This window comes from Numenius arquata, chromosome 4 (assembly GCF_964106895.1).
Source record: "Numenius arquata chromosome 4, bNumArq3.hap1.1, whole genome shotgun sequence".
NCBI lineage: Eukaryota > Metazoa > Chordata > Aves > Charadriiformes > Scolopacidae > Numenius > Numenius arquata.
In genome coordinates this window covers 14,980,964-15,006,557 of record NC_133579.1, presented here as the reverse complement: position 1 = coordinate 15,006,557, position 25,594 = coordinate 14,980,964, and the positions used below count along the sequence as shown (strand labels likewise).

Below are 25,594 nucleotides of genomic sequence, written 5' to 3'. Positions count from 1 at the left end.
TTGCTTGCCAGCAGCATTGGAAATTCACAAAATGCTCGGTGACAGGAGTAACAGAGCTACTTAAGACAGCTTGTTGTGGATCTAGTGGTGAAGTTTTGAAGCTCAGTGGAAAAACAAAAGTCAAAAATTATTAAATGGGTCTGTTTCTTCATTTTCTTTGATATATTATGTCTATAAGTTAACAGACTCTGCATGTGCAGTGGTTTTTATGCTTACATAGTGTATACTGCACGTGTATGTGAACATGTGTATTTGTAGTTCTTCAACAATTCCTGTCTCATACTCAGACAATTTGTTGATGTAAGTTGCAGGAAGAATACAGCAGTGAAAAGCAGTGTAAATACAGTTACAGATAGGAAAGCAACAGTTGATGTTACTTGTTATAAACAAATAAAAATCATGGCAAAAACCTGGCAATTATTTAGGAGTGGTAGGATGTAAATAAGGATGCTGGAATGCCAGAAGTAGAAAATTGCTGGGTTTTGACTGGGAGGAGGCTGCATACTATTTTCACAGTTTACAGTAATAAAAATAATTCTAGCACTTGTGGTGACATAAAAGAGCAGCTGCTAAAATTAAACATTTTCAAATATTTGGGGTAGAGCAGTAAATTACACCTAGATTGAGTTTAAAGCTGAGAAATTTCCCTCATGTTTCATCTTTAACAAATCTTGGAAAACTGCGATATGTTTACTTTTTTAAAAACAAGACATTTTAAATTCTTTTGATGTCATGCAGTGGATATATTTAAAAAGAGTAAATGGGATGGCAATAGTGAGTCTATATTGCACACAGAAAGGCCAATGCTGGATGTGATCAATAAGGAATTGACAGTATATCTTGTATCAGTCAGCTGATAAAGAACATAGGTTTTTTAACATGTTTGATAATAGCTTTTCTTGAGACTGAAAGTTTTTTTGTTAAGGGTATCTACTGATACATATGTAGAATTCTATAAGTGATTTCATTTACAGTATAGAATGCTTGGCTTAAAAACAGGACCATGCCTGACAAATGTAGCCAGTTTTAAGTGGATTAAAAATTACAAATTATTAGATCTGCAAAGGCATAGGACTCACCATCCACAGTAGGTATTTTTGCTGTTCTCCAGAGGATACGATTTCAGCACCTTTCATTCAATATCTTCGACAATACTTTTTTGAAAAGCTTAAAATCGTTCTTGATTAAATTTATTGATAGTAATGTTGAGACCCCTCTTGATTGCCTTGTAAATTATTACAGTTGAACAGCATAATTTTTTTTAGACTTTAAAGTGAAGAAAAAAGGTCACATTTGCGCAGTGGAAACATATATTAAATCAGTAAATCTGAAAAACATTTAAGGATCACAATGGAAAATGAATTGAACATGAATGAGATGCTTTTGCTAATTAGTCCAATGCAGTTCTTGGAGTATAATTCTGGTAGTACTGATTAAAGAATATAGGCACATTGTTTCCTCTGGGTATAGCACTAGTTAAATGATTACTAGTGTATTGCATTCATTATAGCTGTAAGAAAGAGCTAAGAAAAATAGGAAAGGAGTTAGAAAAGACATAAAAGAACTCCTGAATGAACAAATGCCTCCTTTGCTCTGGGAAATTTAATAGGGACAGTCTAGTTAGTTTATCAACGATGAGATGGTGACTTGATCTGTTTGTAAATATTTGACAAAAGGTATTTCTAAAGAAAATATTTGATCTAGCAGACCAAATCTAACAAGATGTCTATCAATTAAATTTTTCACACTAAAGTTGGGATTATTTTTTTTCCAGGAAACTATTCTGTGGCATAAAAATAACATTATACTCAGTATAAAAAATGCTTTATGAAGTTCTCTGACTTGTGTTTTAGAAAAAGTCAATAGATATAATGTCTCCTTGCAGCCTTAGCATGTGTGATATATATGAGGATGGACATTGTTTGCACATTGGATTCTTAATTGCCCAATAGATTGCATTTTTATTTGCTCTTGTTTCCACTGTGGTAGTGGCCAGAAGCCTCAGTTCTGACAGAGTGATCAGAAATTGTTTACAAAGAGTTTAAAAAGGGTCATTTTAAAGTTAGCTGGAAGCAGAGGATGAAACCCTAAGCAACAGCCTTAGTCCATTTGTGGCCTTTTAGATGATAGTCTTCAGCTTTCGGAGTAAAAAGTACCAGCTGACACTCAAACTGAGAAGAATCACATTATTCCCCAACAGACACATTTTTCCCAGTATAAATGCAGACTACTGAAAAATTTTAGTAGCATAAGAATATAAAAATTCCTCACAATTATAAACACATGACTTGGCGAAAGCTGTTACTCCACATCAGTATTGCTAAACTGTCAACTGGAATGGTCACATCTCAGGATTTTTCAGATGCTGTGGAGAAATCTTTCTTTATCCACCTTCTCCAAAGGCATATGTTAAAGAAACTCTTTACGCTACAGTTGATTTTGTTTGGAATGGGATTTCTGTAGAAGCAATCTAGCAGTCTCATATCTTTTTATAAATTCCATTTCCCTCAAATACAGGGGCATGCAGTCGGTAAAAGAATTAAAATCCCAATTACTGTTGCCTGGGAAAATGATGACTATAATATCCTTTTGCCCATCAATAGGATGTTCTGTTCTCAAAAAGCATTTGTCCCTAGGGTTTCTGAAGCCAGGGCTAATCCATCAGCCACAGAGCGCAGTTGATTAAAAATTGTCTTCATGCAAGCCAATGGAATGCACAATGATGTAACTGTGGAGGAGGTAGCAATTCCTATGGTAGAATGACTTCCCTCCCCAACCCAACCCAAACATAGGTTCTGATGTTTGCCCAAATGTGAGCAACATATGTCTCCTCTTGAGACGCTCTGGTTTTCAGCACTTCCTAAAACTGTAAGTTCTTCAATTGCGAACATGAAACGGCAGAATTAATTTCTTAGGCAGTTTTCTTAGAGATAGTAGATGAAACGATGGATGATAGAGGATCAGATTAATGATGAATCCTGAAATTTTGTCTTCATAGCTACTGTGTTCTTGGATACCTTGTGCTTTTTTGGACTAGGAAGCCACTAGGATAACTCCTGCAGTGAGGAATGAATATTCATCATTGGTTGAAACCTGAGTCCAGATTTAGATGTTCAGTTCCTTTCTGGGAATGGAATTTCTGGCAATTCAGAGAAACCTGTTATCTTCGGGATCTTGTCTCTTGGGATTAATATTGGATGAATCTGTTGAATATGTCAATTGCATATGGCAGCATCTGGATGTGGGACAGACTCTTCTAAAAGCAGAAGGACGGTAACAGAATAGGAGCTCGAACATCGAGAGTTTTGGATGGCACATCAGAAAGAGAGAGTTTTTCACTTTTTCCTTCTTTTAGTGGTTTGTTGTTTTTTTTTTTTACCTCTCCACAAGTAGCTATAAAATAAAAATATTGTACCCAGGATTGAGTTTAACTTCTGTTTCTTTCATTGCCACTGGAGGGGAGTCATAAGAATGAGAGAAGATACTGTGGAGCTTGAGGGAGAGATCTTCCTCGTCTGCTTTTTTTTGCTGTACAGTGGAGTTAATGAGGCCTAAGAAATCGGTGGCTTAGTGATGATAGGCTGTATATTTTTAGTGGAAAATGTTGACTTCCTTTGCAGTAGGATTCACAGTTTTCAAAGCTTTGTGAAATGTTTGGGCTCGAAAGCATGCCGAGAGTATAATGTGATTCAGTGCAAGCTACCAAGCGGATGTGGTATTTGATGTCTTTTTCCAAAAAATACTATTCAATATTACTTATCATTTCACAGTGCTCGTATTGCTTTTCAAAAAGAATATTACAGTCACAGTAGTGCCCTTGATATATGCATCTGTTTTTGCTTGCATTGGCATACTTGTACAATTAACTAACTCCCAAAATGGTTTTCATTTTCAAGAGCTGATGGCAACAGTCGAGTTCTTGATTGTTCAGATTTTGCAAGTTGGGCTCTAGAGATCAAAGAGGGATGGAGGTGAATTACTTGATACATCTGTGTTGGCAAAGCATGACCATTTATGTCAATACGAGTATAGATCTGTGTCACCCCAAGAAAATATTGAATTCTGTGGATATTTTAGAGAGAGATTTTGTGTGTGTGTTTTCCTAAGGGAACTCTAACTCTGTGAAGTTTCCTATCTCCAGAGTGTGTGCATACATTTTATGCTTGAGGTAGGCTCTAGTCTTTAGCATATGGTAGCAATATTAATTTGTGTTTTGTAATGTGGCCATTAGTAAACAATCCTTCTCATCTGCTGTGGTTTCTGTAACAAAGAAGGAAGTGAACCGCTGTTGATTTTACTGGTTTGATTTTAAATCAGTATAGTCTGTCTGAAATCGGAATTAACTGTGCTATTTAATTTGGGAAAATAAGCCCCTTAAAGGACTCCAGGAATTTTTCTGTCCATCTAGCTACATAAATCTGTTTATAATTATTCCTAATAATTTTCAGCGGCAGTGAGACAGAAAAAATTTAAGTTGTATTCCTATAAAAATTGTTTCTTTGAAGAAACACATCTTCTAATATGTTTTATATAGGTGTCATATATCTTGGTCGGGGAAGATAAAAGGTGATAAAAAATTACAGGGATAGGCTATAAAATTTGAAATTAAAAGATAGCATTGCTGATTTTTATAGATGATAGCCTTTCATAATAATTACTAAAACTGGTCATGCAAAAATGGAAGAGAGGAAGTTATTTTAAATGGAGGTTGTAGAGAACATTTTTAACATGCTCTTTTTGCTAAGTAATTCTAATTCTATCATTCATGTTAACACTCTCTGAACACTCACTAAGGAGGTCTTATCTTCAGAAACCCAGCTGCTCTTCCAGCTCATAACCTAACAGTTTATGGCTTAATAGTTGCTTTTTGCTTTATTCCTTCACTCAGTCCTGGCCCTTGAAGAAGCCGACTTAAAGAATGGAGCCTAATTATTCTCCACTAAATGGAAATGCCTCCTGTAGATTTAAAACGGCTCTTGTTCTTTTTTTCTACTGTGGCAATAATGGTGAATCCTCTTTATTTGCTGCCCAAATATTTTTCCTTCATCTGTTGCATTCTTTCAGGGTTCTTTTTTTCCTCCCCAGCATCCAGTTTATTTTTAGCATTCTTCCCTGATAAAGCTTTTCAAGTGAACATGGATCGTGCATCTTCAGTGCTTATGGACAAAGTAGTTGCAGCTTTCCAAAGCTGTGCATATGTTCAAATACCACTAGCTCTTCTTGAATTTGTTTTTCTTTTACTGTCTTCTTTGGTTTCTAGAGCAGAAATGCCTGCTCTGTTCTTAAGGCATTGTTTTTTTCACTAGGATCATCAGTGTGCATTTCAAACACTTACATATTTTTCTGTCATATTTTCCCCTTTTTTTGCTTCTAACACATTCAGAGAAAAGGAGTTGGACTTCATCCACATAAATGAACAAATAAATAAATACAATTTTCTGTGGTCACAGGCATTGTAGTATAGTGAGATTCTGACACAGATTGATTTAAATCACTAAGTAGCAGAACATGTTTTAAAGAATAAATGTATTCATTGTCTTCTATTTGCATTTCATTTCCTACAGAAAAGTCAATTCATATTGTTTTGCAAACAATATCTTGATTATCCTCTAAATAAAGCCTGTATATCACTTTCAGTATTATTTTTGTGCTAATAAAGTGAATAGACTGTATGTTATTAAGCAATTATATATATTACCATAATGTATTTAGATTTTTATTCTTTGTATTTTCTACTTTTGGAAAATAGACAATGACATATCTCTTATTTAATAGATGGTTAGGTTTATAGCCATGATTTGTATCAAGCTGGTTTTAAATGGAAACGGATATTTAATTAAAACATGGAAAACAATATTTAAAATAGCTTCTTACTATTTTAAGCTACTAGATATATGAAGGAAAATATTTATAATGTACAAAATATAGTGTAGAAACAAAGTATCGTTTGTTGTTAATAAAAGAAGCTTCCTTCCACTTCACATTTTTTAAGTAACAGATTTCAGCCAAACATACCTATTTCTTTAATCATAGACTACAGGAAAAAGTTTGTTTTTCAAAACTCTGAAGGAACTAAAGTCTAGAGTGATATATTCCTCTGTAACTGCATAAGAGATTACAGCGATGGAAAGGTTTTTATTGTTTCAGTGGGTTTCAGTTCCAGTTGCTTCACCCATTAGAACAATCCCTGTTCCTTGGTTTAACTTCATTGTCAAAGAAACAGAAGCAGAAGAAACCAGTACACTGACAATATTTTTATGTAAAATGTAATAGATAATGATAATTAGATAGATAAGTAATGATAGAAATACATAGTATGGCCTCTAATAGACCCCGTCACAATTTCAGGGCTTATAGTTAAAATAAAAATGAATGAAAGCAGAAAATTAATATAGACCTATGTTTGGTTTTATTCCTGTGCTATATCATGACTTTGACATTAACAGTTCTAGTGTTGAGTATCAGCAGTTAGTGTTGCCAAACCTCACCAGGATGAACTTTATCACCAAAATAAACACAGGAGACTCTTGGATATCGTCCTAGATCACAGTAATGAAAATCAGAATTTCCCATTTGAACAAGAAGGTAACAGGAGTTACAGTCATCCCAGAGAACAGGAATAGGTTTTCTATGACAGGTCATGTTGTATCCTCTCTTAGAAGGGAGGGTTAAGTATATAACAGTTTCCATTCTTGAAGCATTTTTAAATTTTTTCTGTTCTCCTCTCCTTAACTCTGGGGTCTATGTTCTCACACTGTTTCTGTTTTTTTCTTCAGTCCTTTGACTCTCAGACTTTCCCAGAAAACAGTAAAAAAATTCTCTTTGAAAGGAAAGACAAAAGCTGTGTAATTTGAAATGTCAGGTTTTTATTTTGGTGTAGGTGTTCTTTGTCTCAGGAGCTTAGCTGTTGCAGTGATTTAGATTATATAAACCTTCTATTATTTGTTTTCTGCTGACACTTTGCTGCTCCTTTAAGTTGTCTTTTTTGATAGTAAGCTTTGTTCATCATGTGGAAAAGATTGATCCAAACCAGGTGATGCTGTAAGCTCAGAATGTGTTTTGTGTTACACTTCTTTGTATATTTTGACAAATCCTTCAAGGGAAAAAAGTGACAGCTATCAGTTATAAATCTTATGACAAAATAGGTTTTGTCTTATCTGCTAATGAAAATTTTTTAGTCTAATATGAAAATTATCTGGACATAATGCCAGCGCCATAAAACAGAGTGTATTCTCCGTTTGTGAGGTAAATATTAATTATTTTTTCTTTCAGTGTGAAAACAAATGTTTAATATCACATGCATCTTATGGTGGCCATTAATTACTGACAACTAAATTGTCTCTATTCTTTTTTCTTACAAACACAAACCAAAACTCATTACAATATTTCTGCTATGAAACATTACTAAAGGCAAGAGAGTTAGAATGCTACTTCAGGTGTCTGCTCATCCCAGTAAAGGATGGGAGGAGAAAACCACAGGCAAACAGAAACATTGGGCTAAAATTATTTCTGGCACGTGTCTGTGCTGCTGCTTTGAGTGTCTTCAAACTCTACCAGTAGGTGTGTGAACTACGGCAAACCTTGGAAAACCGTATGCAGCTGCAGCGCAGTATAAGGAAGGTATGTCAGCACGCCAACCAGCTTTGAGCAGTGCTGGAAGACAGACCTGAATTGAGTCAGCAGAGGAGAATGGAAAAAAAAGTTTCTTAATTTCTGGATTCATGCTAATGCTGTTTCAGCTGGGCTGTCTTAGGACACTGGTGAGAATAATAGCAATGCAAGACATTAAGAGTGCAAAGGTTTTTAGAGACCTTTTATTCAAGCTTGCTGACCACCAAGGCTAATAGGATCCTCCAGCTATTTTCACAGCTTTCGTATCTGTTTAATAAAGCTGGTTTTTTTAAAAAAAAAACAATTAATCATATTTCCTTTTATTTTTAACCAGGAGACCTTTTCTGTGTCTCACACAACATGTATTCAAGAGGCTGTTTAATGCAAGTACTGTAGTATTTGTTCATTGAAACATATATTATTTAGAAGGCTGACAAGTAGCAGTGTGTATTATCTGAGAGACCAGAATTCCTCTTCCCAGGGTATTTCAGTCTACCCATTAAGCAGGAAAGTGTGTGTTCTTAGCTTTACCAAGAAGTAGTTATAAAATAGATGAGTCTGGCTCCCAAGAAGCCATTACAATCTGGCATGAAGTTACATATTTATAAATATTTCTAGAACACAGGGTCATCACTGTCTCTTGTATAAATACACATTTAGACACATAATAATCCATTAAAACCATCTTGGTGAAGAAGAAAATTTTTGACTAGCTTCTGTTCAAAAATGATAGTTAAACTATTTCAGTTACCTTTCAGGACCTGAAAGGCAAAATATGCAAGGCCTCCAGAACTGCATAGAAAGGGTACGATGAGGTACAAATATTTGTGAAGCAATGCATTTATTTAGAATATGGCCGCATTTTCCGCTCATCTGGACCTCAACATTAGTTGAATTTCTTAGAGCGAGCTTTTTATCTTCCAGGCACTGGCCTTTTGGGGTTTTTTTTTGTTTTTGTTTTTGTTTTGTTTTGTTTTTTTTTTCTCCCTGTCTTCAGGACTTTCCAAGATATCGGGAATATAACTCCCAGATCAGTATTCTGATTTTTTTTTTTTCTTTTTATAAAGTTTGCCCAAAGCAGACATCTGAAGAAATGTCTTCCAATCGTGATTCGAGCCTTACTAATGCACCGGTGCAAAGCAAGCTAGTATCTTCCTTCCAGCAGCACACAAAAAAAGCACTTAAGCAGGTAAGCTTGTATTGACTGCTAATCAATTGGCTTCCCTTTAACATGTGTGTCAGTCTTATACGAATAAAATCTCAGCAGAATTTCAAGGCGTTTCTGAGGATTTTTAGTGCTTTGTTTGGTGGTGTATTGCTGGGGTTTTTTTCTCCTTTTTTTACCAATAATGCAGTCCCGCTATTTATTGTGAGTTTGATGGTTTTTAAAGTGCTTTTCAAGTAAGCAGAATTGTTTATATTATCACATCCCTGCTTTTCCTATGTAAGCATTTGTGTTGGAAATTTTATGTGAGGCTTAAAATAAAAAAAAAAAGAGATTTTGAAAGAAGTTCTGCAGATAGGTAAGAATCTGGGAATGCCTGCTGGTTTTATTTCTTTATGGTCTGCTAAGTAATTTTCTTTCATATTTATTGTATTTGACACTATAGTGTATAAAAGTGGGGTAGGTTTTGTTTTTGAATAACTTGTGATTTGGATGATTTAGGTTGCATGACAAGTAGTAAAGCTTGGCAAAAATAGTTGATTATTGAAAGTTGGATATTAACTGAAAGCATAACAATGTGAAAATTATTTTCCAACAGTGCCAAGTTAGTTCAGCTTTCAGTTGGGCAAATAAAAAAGAAAAAATAAAAAAATCATAATTCCAAAAAAAAAAAATTATCATTATCTCCTCTCAATTTCGAGTATGTGGGAATTGTTTTAGCCTTGAATAGACTATAAAAAATGAAATACAACTTTTCTAAAGTGTTAGCATAATGACATGATGTTGTTTTAATTTTTCTCATAACTGCTTTCTTAGTTATGGTTAACAGAGGTCTAGTATTTCATGGGGTAGTTTATTGCCGAATGGTTGATTTAGGCTTAAGTTAAGCAAAGCCTGTCCACATCTCCTCAAAACACTTAAGTATTTGTGCTTAGTTTTCGTGTGGTTTCAGTTTAAAGTTAATAGACCTTTATCAATCACATAAGGCAACCTTGTACTTAGAGGCTGTGAGGGATGTAAAGGAAAATTGATCAGTGGGCACAAAGCAGCTCACTAACTGTGGGTAGTAGTGAAAAAGACACACTTTTTGGAAACTCTTCTATACAGATCTTTTGCAATACATGAGCTTTCTTAGGGGTGGAGGGAGCAGGCAAAGGGAAAGGAGGGGGAAAAAAGAGGAAAGCCACAAATGTTTGAACTTGTATAACTGTTTAAACTCTACCATTTGTCACTTAGCAGATACATAGCACTGAGAATAATTTTTAAAAGGGCAAACTAATCAGAATAGCTTAATTAATATAAAAAGTCATAACATTGATGGAAATACTTGAAAGCATTCCCTAAGGCAGCAGGGTTAGAGCAACATCAGAAAGTTAAGTAATCGATAAAAAGAAATTAGTTTTAATTAAATTGATGGTAATTAGATCCTGTACTTCAGAGTATGAGAGTATTATTACACCTATCAGTAAAATGTTTTCTCTATGTACAGTATTAGACAAATGGACAATTGTATTGTGGAATAGTAGAGGATTTTTGCTTTGTTTTCTCTAAAGTTTCAGGTGTTGGCTACTGCCATATACACGCTGCAGATTTGATTTAATTTGATATTGTAGCAGAGGGGAATTAATTTTAACAGTGATTTTATTTATAAAATTGCTGTTGAAAATTTATTCTTTCACTTTCCAATCTTTCTATTTCTTTTATGGATACATAATAACTAAAATTTGTACAAAGAACCTGTAGTACCTTTGAATAAACAAGAAACTTTAGACAGTTACTTGCAACGCTCCTCCAACTGATACTAACTTACTGTTTCCATGCTAAAGTAACAGAAGATGAGCCATCGTCATGCTCTCAGCAAGTGCTTATACTATATAAACATATATATATACTGTATATATGTCGTAATAAGGTCTTCCCATATTGCTTTTTTTCTATTACTAAACAATCTTCACAGAATGAAATGCTACAAAATAGTCTTTCAAACAGTTTCCTACTCAATTTATTTAAAAACAGTGGGTTTTTCACATTAACTTCATCTTGTGTGTATTTGTTTTGGAATCCATTAAAATTAAAGCAAGAGGCAGGTTGATGATGGGCAGTACTGCTTGAAGATCTGAGCTAGAGTTAGAAGATTTTGTCCACTGTTTATCCACTTATTAACTACTCTAGTCATATGTGATTCTCTTTAAAGTATTATATGATGGATTTACATATGATTTGATTTTTAATGAATTCTAGAAGGTATATTCCTGGGTTTAGATTGCAAAGAGCAACCTCACGTTTCCCTGTTCCAGTCTGCATTTTAGGATGTTCTCATGAATCAAATTAGTCACAACACTTCATTTCTTGAGCTATGCTAGGAGGTTGGAGGAAAAAGCATTTTCTGAGCCCTGACTCTTGGTTTCAACTTCTCTCAAGTAGCAGTGGATCTGGGGTATTTTGTAGGGGTTTGGGAGGTTTTCAGTTGCAGTGGACTCTCACAAGGCCTCTGTCATAGTTCTCACAGACGTTATTTCCTCACATTTCAAGGGCTGGGATGCCGTTTTCGTCTGGAAACTTTCTGGCTTCATTGCCTTCCACAGTGTCCTTGTTGGGAGAAAGTTCTGAGTGTTTTATCACTGAGTGTGTTTCATACTTCTTTATTGTTTTTGAGGGAGGTTCAGTTTTGGTCTTGTATAGTATCTGAGTGTAACGTCCAGCAAAATAGTTCCCATTCATGAGGGTTCAGACAATAGAGTCTATGGTGGAGAGCTGCCTTTTATGCTTGGCTTTCTGATGGCAGATATTACAGACTTCGGTTTCCCCTTTGCTGTTGGAAGTGCTTGGGTACATGTGCCCAGCTGTGGCCGATCTAGTACCTTTGAAAAGAAGCTTTATGGCATGCTGTCACACGCTGATTTCCTATCAGTACTGATCAGTTCCATACTGATTTACCTCATTTTCACACTCGAGAGTTTTGGCATGCAGACCCATGTAAGGACCTCTTCCTGGGAAAGTACTGAACTACATCTGCATCTGCTGGCAGTGGTACATGGTCACACTACTGTGTGAATTATTCTTGCTCTGGACAAGGCTAACTCAAGTACGGACATCAAGTCATGCCATAGTATCTGCCATGCTCCTCTCTGGTCCAGTTTCTGTTCCATTGACTTGAGGTGATACTTTTTTGGAAGTCTTCGCTATGTACAGATTTGTCTATATCTACCAAGATGTTCTTGGAACATTTCTCAGAAGAGACGATCATACCTGCAAACTGGCTTCACGTAGGTAACACTGAGCATGTGTGAATATCCAGGACTTTGAGGTGGTGTTAGTGTCTGTTGGACTCTGATAGCCAAGTATAAGAGCACCTTGTCCATCAGTGTACCAGTTGTTTCCTGGGGCAGTACCAAGAGAGGATAAAGAACTTGAAGATGCACTATAACGATGTCTGGGATGATAGTAGAGCTCCCAGACATGGAAGAAAATCCTGCCTCACTTTTGGCACTTTGGAATCAGCACCAAGAAGGGTACCCATAATTTTTCTGTTGGGAGAAGAGAAGGATACTCCATTCAGACTCAGGATCTGAATACAGACCAGGACATGTCTGAGACTGTGCTGGGCATCCAGATCTCTTTGTAGAGACAGAAACTCCAGAGACAGCATCCAAGTGGGTTTGGGAGGAGAGAAGCTCAGGAAATAAGGGAATCTACACAAGGTATGTTACTGCCGCTGGTTTGTTTTGTTTTTCTTAACTTTGGGCTTTGTCTGCATGCTTGGTGGCTGGGTTCATATGTGTGCCACTATTTTATTCATAAAGTGGGTAGATGCAGTTTTTTATTGAGGAGGAAGGCACCTATGTATATGATTTGTTCTTATAATAGAAGTAGCAACTCCACACCCCTTTTTTTCCAGTGGATGCTGTCAGACCCCAAGCAGTAAGACAGCTATGGGGAGGTTATGGTCTAGCTCACATGTTGCTTCTGAATTATAGGATGTTAGAGCTGTACAGCTCCAAATAATGTTTCAGTCTGACTTTTCTAGCACAACTGTAATTATTATTATTATAATAATAAACCAGCCTACAACCTGAAGCAACAAGAGACTAAATTTCAGAGAGGAATTTAGTGTAATTTAGCAGTGTAATTTAGCCCTGATTTGCCCAAATTCACAGGAAAGTTTATCGAGATTTCTTTATTTGTTTTTTTTTTTTTTTTTAAGGACACAGGTATCCAAGTGCCTAGGTTGGCACTGAAGGTAGAATCCTGATCTCCCTTGATGCTGGTGTGGTTTTGCTTTCCTGTCTTCAGCTCAGGCACGCTGCTTATCTTGCTTTGAGAGAAGAACAAGAGCAAACTCACCAGTCTTGCTCCCTCCACACTCATTCTGTTAGGACTTCTTTCCTTGACTACAGCCAGATGCAGGTTATCTTGAAGCATTTAGCTGTCCGTAGAAAGTAAACCAGGATGAGTCTGTCTGTGGTGTCTATCCTTTGACTCATTTGAGCAACTACTCACTCACACGTTCTGATATAAACCTGATACATTTGCCTGCCCTCTTTTCCCTTCCTCGCCCCCACAGAAACAAAGGTGACAGAGGAGATAATTATGATTATGTCCTTATCACTTAGAATTTGAGCACAGGGTGTCTTCCTGAAAGCCTCTGAAAATCCACTGTCAACTGAGAGGTATTTTTTGTACTGAATTCCTCAGTATAGAGAGTTTGCTGCAGCTTCTCAGTGTCTCTGTTAACCATTTTCCTATGTTTCATTTCAGATGCTACAGATTTACCAAGGCCTCAGTTGGAAAATTCTGGCTCCCTAGCTGAAGCATTTGATCAGATGTCTGGCAACATAAGTGGTGATTCTTGACAAATTTTCCTGACAACAAATGGAAAACAAGGAAAACATGTTGCTTTTTGACTTCTAGAGAGACATGGGAAGGGACAGTGGAATTTACAAAATGCATTCAGGAAAATGGAAGTTCGAAGATGATAAACTAAACTGATTTTCTGATTGTCAAGACAAGTCTAGGGAAGAGGACAGAGAAACTATGGCAGGGAGACTGCATAATGGGGAAAAGAAGCTGGAAGAGCAAGAGTTCCAGCAGGAGCTCTTCAGGGAGTACATGCATTGCCCGAAGGCAGGCTGCACGGTATGTCCCTCTAAAGGTCCCTATGCATGGGCAGCATGTACCAGCTGCTCAACAAGTGCTTTGGTAAGACGCAAGTTTATGGGACTTTCTTCTGGTCCTCAGCCCTTACCTGTGATGGAAAGAAAGGAACCGGAATCCACACAATCCCTGTATTCTTTTTGTACCGCTTTTTAACTAGCTCCCAGTTGCTGGGGCATTCTGCTTGTTTGTTTTTCCTCTGGGGTTGTTTGCATAGCATGCTTTTTTGCAGCTCTCCTGCATGTCTCTGTTTTAATAAATGTGTTTTCCAGAATTTCTTACTCTGAGAAAAGAACTCTAAAGCAACTTTAGAACAGTACCGTGTTGAAGTGTAGTTGCCCTTCTACCTCACTGTAGGACAGTGTCCCTCAATTAAAATGTGTCCCAGTATGAACATTACCTGTGGTTAAATTGGTCACTGCCTCGTAGTGGAATGTTCCCAAATACAGTTTGAAGGTGCTCTCTTTGTTCTGTTCTGTTCTGTTCTGTAGATGCAGTTGCTTGTCCAAAGTCGCAGACAATCAAGGTGACGATACTGGCCTAGTTCTAAGCATTGAACTTGTCTGATAATGTTTTACTGGGGAACTGTTTAAGATGGATGGGTCATAGCTACTGTATTAATGACAAATATCATCACTGGAGAAGAGAGTCCCATTTTGTTTGGTCTGTGCATAGCAGTCAAGCTTTTCCAATTATGTTACTTGTTTTTTCCATATAGTGGCAGTGAGTATCTAAGCAAATATCTTCTTTTGGGCCATATGAAAAGATCAGCTTTTGATTTGAATAGTTTATAACATGAAATTATACCCAGGTGAAAATGAATCATGCCTTGATTTTGAAGTGCATCCTAGAAATGGTTGGCCTTTTCAGGGAAAGACAGGAGTTGGAGCAGCCCACAACTCTTCAGAGCTCTAGGAAGCCTCCCACAAAATGCTGACAAGCAGTTATCTACAAATGCAGTTGCAGGAGCAGTTGGGTAGGTCCCCAGAAGGCTGCGTACTCGGGTGTGTGGGCATGTGGCAGAACTCAGGATGAAACAGGATGTCTGGCAGAAAGGCATTGCACTGGAACTGCTTACATTGCTGCAATGTAAATTGGTGCACCTGTGTCTCTGAGAGGTAATATGACAGGATTTTTTTAACTGGAGAATGGTAGTCTAGCCCTGTGTATGCCTTGGACCCTTTGCAGAGTATGTTTGCAAATTTGACCTAATGGAAAAGGTTGATTACTGTTTTAAGATTTTTGTATTGACATTGCTATCTTTACTTTAGTTAGTTTTTAAATTGCTTTCTACAAACTGTTTCCTTACCTATATGTGTTTTGTTGTGCCAAGGAAGAGATTTCCCTGTAGAGCACTTTTCAACTGATAGATATTATTAGTTTAATACTACACAAGCAATTTTACAAAAAAATCAACGCTCTTCTCTTTGGGAAAAAGTGTCACTGAGTCGATGCATATGCCATCATCATTCCCATTCACATGCAAATCAGAACAGACGTTGAACACATCACATGGGTTTTGTTCTTCTCTTCTTTCTGTGGTTGGGAAAGCAACAAAAATGTCTACTTTGCAGTCTATCATGATCTGCAGCAACTGTAGCTGTGAATGCATTATTGCATCCCTATAGAAGATAGTGCTGGCTTGTAGGTGTACAGGCGTGCACACAGACACACACATTGTCTCTGCACCATGAATGTCCAAGAACTTTAGTTTAATGTTGGTTTATATACAGATAAGTGTTCAATTGTTAATGTGTACTGTAGTTGTGCAGAAAGACTCTGACTGCTACTGGGACCTAAAGAACAAATACTCAGCAAGAAATTATTTTTGTTCCAAGTACAGATGTAAGTGTCACAGGGTAGGAGGATGACATAGAACAAGAACAGATGCTTATTTGAGAAGTTATCAACAGAGTTTGAAAATAAACCTTAGGTCTCCAAACTTCCAGCCTGGTGTTCCATCACTACTCTCCGTCTCCAAATGATTGGTTGTGTTCAGTTGGCACCAATACTGCTATGTTTGGTGTACACGTCTGGTTGGAAGTAAATTAATTTGCTCTATGCTTTGGAAATGGCACTTTGTAGCTGTTTGCATAAGACAATCTTTATTATTGTTTTAATGTTACATTTGCATGCTTATAACTGAGTATTTTTAATATATGGTTAGTATAACAAGTAGTGGCATCTTAAAAACAATAATTTGTTTATTCTTCATGATTTGTGATGCTTACTGTTTTATTTTAACTGCTCTGTGTATCCATGAAACAGGTTGCCACTGAGAAATTTTAATTTAGTGGAGACATGGGAATTAAAGGCTGTCTTAATTTTACTAACAAAATGAGGGTGAGAGAGAGGATGAAGACTGAATTTTATGGTTGTGTTACGTGAATCAGTGATAAACTATAAATCTGTTTCATCTTTGCCAATTTGGGATCCATGACCATGATGTAGAGTTGTTATTTATTTTGTGCAATAGATTTTTCTCCATGTATCATAGCTCGTGTTTTTCACATGGCAGAACGGAAGAATTCCATAGCTTTACATTTCTGATCCATAATGTGTGAAATTTCAAAGGTTATGTTTCATGATATGAGTTCCAGAATGTAGACTTGACATTTATGGAACAAATAGAAATCTGGGATGATGTTGCTTAATGCAGCCAAGTGTTACATATCTTTGTTGTTAATAACTTAATTTCTAACATTCTCAGCATGTCATGCATTTAAGCTCAAATGAAAGTGGTTTTCTGCATTAATGGTTTATCTGTATGCTGCCTTTATTCATTCTGTGTTGAAAAGATGTGGGAAAGAAAAATAATAAAAAAAAATATCCTGAGCAGCAGTAAAATCAGAGCATAGATCTTGACATTTTGCTTCTGGTGCTCTTTTGGGGGTGTATTTTTCCCCTCTCTCCCATTACCTTTTAGTTTATATTGTTTCCTTTCATTCCTACCTCAAGGAACGACTTTATTAGTTTTTACTGAAGAGAGTCAACCATTTTGACATATGGGTGAAGTCTTTCCTGTGTTAAGATCAACTAAATATGAAATGGTTATTCTTAAGAACAGATAATGACATTCATGAAACATCCAACATGCTGCTACACTCCAGAAGGGGCATAAACTCCCTGAAAAAGAGAAGGAGACTTGCTCTTGTCACCTCTGTATAAAAAACTGCTTGGAATTAGAGGATCACTGTTAATTGCACGGTGTTTTTCTTTTGCTATCTATCTTCAGAGTTTGTGTTTTCTTAATACTCACCTTTTTATGTTATTTTGAATTCTTTTGATGAAAACAGATTGATAGGTTACTTAAAGATTTTGGCAATAAAAATAATTTCATTAAACAAATGAATTACACCAAGCCCTGTATAATGACCGTGGCAGTGTTATTCAACAGATGGTCAAAGGTTCATTTTTATGAATGGGAATATTGAGAATTCTCCATATTCATTATGTGCAAGAGATTCACAGATGTCCTTTGCAAATCTACTTGTGAAAGGCTGGATGTAAGTACTATATTTTGGTGGTGATTTCAAGAGAGCTTTTAATGTTTAACTTCTATACCACATGAACTTCCATTTTCTTTCTCTCCTTTTTTTATTTATGTGCTGTACAAATAGGATGGTAGTAATGTTTTACAGAATTCTTCAACAGTGATCACTTCGAGGAATTTACAACTTGCAGCTTTTTTAACTCAAGCATTTAGCACAAAGTGATTGAGTACATTTGAAATGTAAACATAGAGTCTCATTAAAGAAAAATATACTTTATGTAAGCTATCATATCTGCTGTATGTGTTTCTCTCACTTTCCATAGTAAAAATGACACCTTATCATTTCGTAGAATCGTTGGCTCTTTCTTGCAGATCTGTAGGCAGCCGAGCTAGGAGGTTATATATCTCTAAATATGGATGAGATGCAAAAGGCTGTCGGTAAAAGATGTTGATGTAGTTTGTGTTAGTTACCGTTTCTGTATCTACAGTGAGATCTGGAACCATTTTGCTTTGAAATCAGTTATAAAATTTCTCATTTTCTTCAGTGCTAGTTACAAATTTGACTCATCCACTTTGTGTTTATTCCCTTCACCACAAGAGCCAAAACTAGAGATTTATTTGATCCTCACTAAATTAGCTCGGTGCACTAAAAGCTCAATATAGCAAAGCGTTTGGTGTATGTTGCACTTTGAGTAATCCCATTGACTTCCCAGCTAAGAAGAATTAATCTTGGGTTAGAAGATTCTTGTTTTATCCTACAGTACTCTTGTATCCTAAAATTAATATCCCTCAGGCTAAGTGTAGAGAAGTTATATATTTGTCCTCAGCAGAGACTGCACAGAATGTCCTTGGTTTATACTTAACTGCTTCTGGTTTTTGGCTTTACTAGTAAGTAGTCGGCAATTTCTCCCTCTGCTGGGTTGCTCCTAGTGTTGTCTTGCAAAGACTCGTCTATCCAAAATTTCAGACCCTGCACCTTTAAATTCAAAAGTGAATTTAACACAAAATTGTTGTGATTAGCTGGCAATAATACGTCCCACTAAACAGGATGGCTGAGCAAAATCTCAGCTATCTCTTTACCCTGCAAATCAAATGTTAGATTATATGCTTGATGCTTTTGAACCCTCTTCCCCTGCCTTATAGCCTTCCTTTGACAAATGAAAACATAGAGGGGTGTAGGGAAGATTACTTGTCTATTCTCTGGGCACAGTGTAATTCATTGGCACTTTATGTTACGACTTTGACTTAGATATTGATGTCCACATGGTTTTAATTTTTTTTCCATTCTACAGCCTGTGTTTCAGGTGTCCACATATGTATAGTTTTACTGTCAGATTGAGTCATCTTGTACAGACTGATTTCCAAATTTACTATGGGCTCTCCATGGTGGTCATTTGTGTTGTGAAACCAGAGGAGATGGGGGAGGGACTGGCAGTGAAACAATGAATGTTTGGGAAAAAGAGAAACCCTGAAAAGCAAATGTGTATCAAAGGGAGGTGGTATCTTTAAGGTTTGTGCTTGATCCTCACATGTTGAGGTCCTTAGCCAGTAGCTCGGAAGTGGGCTATGCCTCAAAGTAAATAGTTCTGGTAGCAATGTTTGCCTGCTCCCAGCTGTGTTCCCCGCTCCTGTGGCTCTGAGTGTCTGGGCAGTGCTGGGATGATCTGTGCTGTCTTGCATTACTGCTCTGTGAGCATGGGGTGGTCTGTGCTTCTTGGAAGTGCCAGATCAGTTGCATAAATGTATGCTTAAGGTCCGCAAATGGCCTTCCTGTAACACGAAAGAAGGTAAGTGGTGTGCCTGACAACGATTGGGTACCGCTGCCCTCGCTCCAGCAGCGCGTCTCCCCCAAGGTGTACGAACACAACTACCTCCCATTGATGGCGGATACACTGCTGCCTACTTTCTCTCACTCGTGGAAATTGAGTCTAAAGCATTGAAAATCAACTGTTAGGCTTTGCAAAGAAGCTACCTTTGTTGCAGTGGCTGTATAAATCATAAAAATGGTATTTCCTTATGGATGTTGGCAAGAAGGCTGTGGTCCCTCGTAGAGGTGGAAATTGTGTTGAAAGGTGAGGAAGAGGCTGGAGGAGAACATGGGGCATCGTTTGGGCTCTTACTCGTTTGTCTAGGGAGGATGACAATGAGGATGGATATTTCTTCTATTTGCTTTTCATAAGGCAAATCAGGCTGTGGGGCACAACAACACAAAGTTTGGGTTGTGGTTATATTGGTATGCTGTTAGCACAGAAGTTGGCTGTCCTTTCAGTTAATTTTTAGTAGACTGTTACTGTCTCAGTGGTATTACTGTTAAATAAGGATCACTTGGTTTGACACTTAGCTTGGCAGGACTGTGCACTGAGGGTCATTTTTTTTAATTTTGGGGAATTTTTGAGAAATATCAACATTTTGGAATTTTCTGTCCACAAGTCTGGCTGTGCTTGCTCAATACGAGTATGAATTTTCTGTCTCAAAAATGTCTGTAATATAAGCTGTTCTTCAGGGCTTTCTGCTTGCTTCTTTGGTTCAGTGTAGATCTGACCAGCTTCTTCTCTTTGTTTGATTTCAAGTGTTCTAATTTGCTTTTTGTTGTGTAGTGCTTATGTGTCTTTTAAGAAGTGTACTATAAAAGGGGTTAATCGATGAAATAGCTTTTGTGTGGCTTGATGTATTTTATGTTGTGTAGTGTGTTATTTAGAGGAATGGAGTGATATTGATTTCTTTTTTTTAAGAGGTGGGGTTTTTTTATTTATTTAGATATGTGAACATTTTGGAAAGATATTACAGATTAATTGAAGTTACAGACTTAAACCTTATAAGGCATCAGTCATTCTTGCTTGTAAACCTACAGGAATAATTCCTATCAAATATGTTCCTTGTTGATATAGTATTACTTTAATAAATCCCCCCCCAAGATCATAACACAAATCACAGTTACAAAAAGAGAGCACACAGGGAGATTGGAGAAAAATAGACAGGAGGATAGGAGAGATCTGTATTAAGCCTAGCCCATTCTGATTAATTCCAGAATTTTAATGTTTGCAAATGTATTAATTGGCAAGTATTCGTATTTGTGTGTTGTAAGATCTTTTGAATCGGATATCATTTTCCATATAAAACAGCCTGGCAGGTATTTGCTATTTCTAATCTTTAAATATTTTGTATTACATTATCAACCCTGTATTCAATCCATTTATGAAACACAAAGCACTCCCATTTGTAGAGATTTATTCTTGTATCGTTTTTCCCCAGATTTGCCAGAACACCATCATGTTCGTGTTCTGAAGGTTAATGCCCAAAGTCAAGCAGACAGTAGCCAAGTGCTGCAAGGTTTCCAAGATTAGGACTGATTCCCTTCACAAAAATAAATGATTCCTGCCATGTTCAGTGATTTTGTGCAGCACTACTCACGGCTGAGTGAGTGCATCAATACTGTAGTCCTTACATGCTGTACATACTGATGACACTCTGTGTTAACTTGATTGACTGAGCAGTATACCAGAGAGGATGCACCTGCGAGAGATGTGCAGACATATATATTTTTATTCTGGTTTTGAAACATTTATTTTACAGTTTTTTCACTTGGAAGTCTTAGTTTCACATTCCATGGGTTATCATGTTGTGCTGTTAAGGTAGAGCAAACAGTTACGTGCCTCTTTGTTGTCAAAACTGTATTGGAAAATGATCTAAGGTGCATCTTCTTTCTCCTTATAACCAAAAGCCTGATTTTATATTTTAAAGGAAAATGACATAAAGGGGACGAGTGTGAAGTCTGGCAAATCTGTAGCTATGTAAATTATGCTTATTTTAAGAGATTCAGTTTAATGGTAGAGAAATGTCTCATGTAATTCACTTATAAGCATTATTTTTTGTTACATTTTTATGTTTTGTTATCGTTTTTGTAGGCTTTAAGACAACAGCAGAAAAGAAGAAATGGAGTCTCAATGATGGTAAACAAGACTGTTCCTCGTGTTGTTTTGACACCATTAAAGGTGTCTGATGAGCAGTCGGATTCACCTTCAGGTAAATAGCTAAAGGACCGTTTGCAAGATCAGCTCTAGTCACAGAGCCTTCCTCTGAATCAGCTGTGTAGCATACTGAATTTGGAGCTGCTGAAATAATATTTCCACTTGGTGGCTTTGTTTAATGTCTTTATTTCCTTATCAAATCTGATGTCTCAAGGATGGAGATTTTTCTTTAATAAAGAACTGAAGGCACACAGTAAAATGACAGTTGGTAATAGCAGCAGCTTTAAAGGAATGCAAAGTAACATTTTGTTTGGCTCTGGAACTCTAATGGAGGACCACATGCTGGTATTCAATGCCATAAAAAGGGGGAGGGGGGCAGGAAAGGCAGGCTTCTCTGTGAATGTGAATTTGTGTCTCGATTCTGCATTGCAATACTCGGATCCTTTTGTTAGCTTTTCTTCTCCTGGTACTATGCTTATCACTGCAGCATAACCTTGACCTTTACTTCTGGTGGTTACGTTGCTTCATTTTAGGAGATTTCTATGTCTATGTTTAACACAAATTGACAATTCTATTTCCAGGCATATCTCTTCTATAAATGTTTCTTCACCAAGAAATAATCTTTTTTCGCCTTTAGATTGCTTTACAGCCCCATAACTTGAGGTTAAAATATTTTTAAAGATATCTCTCGGGCATTATAGGAAAACATTACTTTTATTAGATCAGTGAAAATTTTTACTGACTGTAGTATTCAGTAAACCTTAGTTTTCAGCACTTAATTGATTTATTGATCTTTTATTTCCATTTCCTCTGATGATGGGGAATCCTATTGTGACCACAAAGGTGTATTGCCTTTCAGCAAGTAGATGTAAAAATTTTTTAAATCCTATTTTTGTCTTGTTTACAGTGTAGAGGGTGCTGGGGGGATTGTTGTTGCAAGTGCATCAGTATCACGTTTGGGGTTTTTTATTTTTTTCCTAAGGATCTGAATCTAAAAATGGTGAAGCAGATGGTTCTGACAAAGAGATGAAACATGGGCAAAAGTCTCCAACTGGAAAACAAACAAGCCAGCACTTAAAAAGGTTAAAAAAATCTGGTTTAGGTGAGTAGGAGTAAAATAAATATCTTACTTGTTATTGTAATACTGATATTTTTCTAAAGTCTGTGTTCTCTTAAAAAGTTTTATTTTTCTAGTTTATCTAACTGTTTTTCAAACTCAGCAGCTGACCATTTCTCAAGATGGCATCTTTCTTTCTGGCTACCTGGAAAATCCATGGGCAATTTTGTTTTTCCCCCAGAACGCTTTTCTGTAGTTGTTTTTTAAAGTTTGTCAGACCTAAGCAACTGCAGGCAGAGAGGTCATTTATCAATTAGCTTGTGATTACTGCATTATGATTTTAGGGGGGGGATGGGGGCGAGGTGTAGCAAATATTCTTTCTTCCTGGTAAATTTGTTTGCAGTCTAATATGTATTTATTCACAAAGATAATAGCATATATGCTTACATACCTGCCCTATTAGAAGTTAACCCCCTTTTCTTCATTTGCATTATTCCATGTCATATAGAGATTTGGCATATCATTTCTGGTTGATTCTCTTTCTTTGGTTGCTCTGTTTCTTCAGTTGGATCCTTAATTATTTGGAAGCTACATCTCTTGAGGTGGTAGATACAGTTTCTGGTTTTATTTTCTGTGTTTTGTAGCAAGATTCATGGATGATGATCAGTAATTAATGAAGAATTTTCTCTGAAGAGATGCTAAGAGTAAATTCTCAGTAGCTCCTTGTGATAGGCAGATTTTCCTGCTCTGCATGAAATATAATTGGAAATGTTCCCTAAGGAGCAGAAAATGTAGTGTTCACTAAGCCTCTTGTCTCAGCTAAAGTAAAGTAGAATAATTACATAACTGTTTCTTTATCTTTACAAAGGACTTTCTGCATTCAGCACACTGCTGAATCATTTAGAGAAGTATTTTGCAATGTGGCCATATTGGAAAAGTTAGCAAACGAGTTTTTGTAGTGTGTATTTAATGTCTATTTTTGTGGGGATAAAATTGTTCTTCTTTATTAATGATTCAGCCTAGTCCTGTTTTTCTAGATGGCCATTCTGTAAAATAGCTTGAAGGTACTTTATTTCCTAAATATCATAGTTTGGTTGTTCAATATGCTATTGTCAGTTCCTGCTGAACTGTTTCCTGCAAGCCTTATTGTCTCACAGCCTCCTGTGAAAGTGTACTTTGGTTTCGTACATAATCTGTCTGCAGATTAGTCATCAGTATCAGATGGATAGCTAATTCTCTATGTTGATCAAATGGCATTATTCAAAAATTAAAATACTCCCTCAGTATTACAACTTTTGCTATGCAAATATACATTGAATTTTAGATTATTTCCTGTAAGTGTTCTCTACATTCATGACTGAGATGTATAATTTGATGTATACATTCCTCCCCATCCCAATATTTCATCAGTTGTTGGCTGATGAAACCAAATGTAGAGTAAATTCGTTACACTTTTAGTGGATTTCAGAAAAAATGCTCTGGCCTTTTGGGTCACCACAGTCGGAATGTGGGGACCTATGTGTAAGGTTTAAGGGTTTCTGTTCTTGTACCTGCTGCAATGTTTCTGTTAAGACATAGTATTTCTTCAGATACTATCTTGAGCATCTTTAAGAACAGGTCAGTGTCCTGTATAGTGCACAATTAAGTTCCAGACATTGTTTGGTTTTCTGAAACTCTGCTGATCTGCCCAATATGCAGTGCACATTGTGTTTGGTAGACTTGCTCAGCTCCCATTAAATATGATGATTTTTTCCCCTTTTAGTTAACTTATTCTGCCAACTATGTGATTTCTATCCTTTTCCTATTTTGATTTTCATACTTTGATGTAGAACCATGGCGCTCCCATCCTTTTCATAGTTAATTCTCTATGTTGGAGACTAATCTCTTTGTTTCCAAGGCTGTAAGCTTGAGTTTCTCTCTCATCTTCCAGGTTCTATTTCTGATCTGGGCAGTGAGCCCCTCAAACTCTGGTAGCAACTACCTAAGGATTCAAAATGTCTTTCTCTGTAGAAAACAATCCAAAAACCATTAGCATGTTTTGTCATAAACTCCTCTCAGAGTTACCTTTAGCTATGCAGTACTGGCATACTCTTGTCATATTCCACAGAACTACTCTCCATGCTACTCCCAAATACTTCCCTACATCTGCTTACAAACTTGAGACCTGCACTGAAGGTCCTAAATTAGCCATAGGAAGGGTGCAGGAGAGAGAATTTGTTATCCTTTTGAACAGATTTTGTTTTTTTAAAGTATGGCTCTGCTGGGCATTCACAGTGAGCTACTGGCCTATCATCTGAGGAACAATACGCATACTTCTTCCACAAGTTGATAAAACCTCCATAGTAGCCTGTAAGCAGTAGCAGATCAAACAAATCAGAAAATGTGTGACCAAGGCACACAGACTTAGGTTTGACTTTCTGATAGTGTCTTGAGCTTTACACACTATTAAAATACCCATCACTGACTTTGTAGTCATATATCTTTTTTTAATTTGGATCATCTGTATGTGTATGTCTTTCCATAGGATACGATGCATTAGCTGGGGAAAATGTTACTCCAATTTGGAGTCACTTAGAAGACAGAGATGTATATTCTGTATTGATTAAAGAAAGGAGTATACATACAGGCATTAAAATTGGATACATCCTGCTACTTGTGTTCTGCTTAGGGACTGTGTTCTTTTTGCATTTATATCTAGTGGGTGGAACAGATGGTGAGCACAGTTTATTGTGATGCATTCATGAAAATGAACACTTCTTCCGTACAATTGTCCTTTATAACAGGGCATTCATTTGTTTGTAATGGGAGTCTTTGCTGTACGAAAATACAGTATGTTGGAAATATGTGTTGGAAAAGGTTATCTTGTGCTGAGTGCAAAGTAATCCTTGTCTCATTCAGTTAGTATTGTCTGCTGAAAAGTAAAAGGAAATTGCAAGAATGTTTGTGGCTGAAGGGGAGCTTGCAGAATTTACAAATCTGCTGCCATTTCTTTCATTTGTACATTTTGTGGGTTATGTTATAGCCTTTCAGGGGAGAACACTATAGGCCTTCCAAGAAATCTAAAGCATAATTGCATTATTTTTATTAATGTTACTGTTAAGTAGTTCGTAGCATTTTAGAAGTTCCTGATAATCAATATCCCCAAA

The 25,594-nt window shown here is 36.6% G+C and overlaps 1 protein-coding gene across 1 annotated transcript in view; it reads left to right on the top strand.

The window, feature by feature from the left end:
• The window catches only part of ASXL3 (ASXL transcriptional regulator 3), a 130,619-nt gene that overhangs the window by 64,941 nt on the left and 40,084 nt on the right, over positions 1–25,594 (top strand). The window contains exons 5-7 of the mRNA XM_074146650.1: positions 8,679–8,800; positions 21,329–21,446; positions 22,374–22,493. Coding sequence (XP_074002751.1) covers positions 8,679–8,800; positions 21,329–21,446; positions 22,374–22,493 — 360 coding nt within the window. The remainder of the gene's footprint in view (positions 1–8,678; positions 8,801–21,328; positions 21,447–22,373; positions 22,494–25,594) is intronic.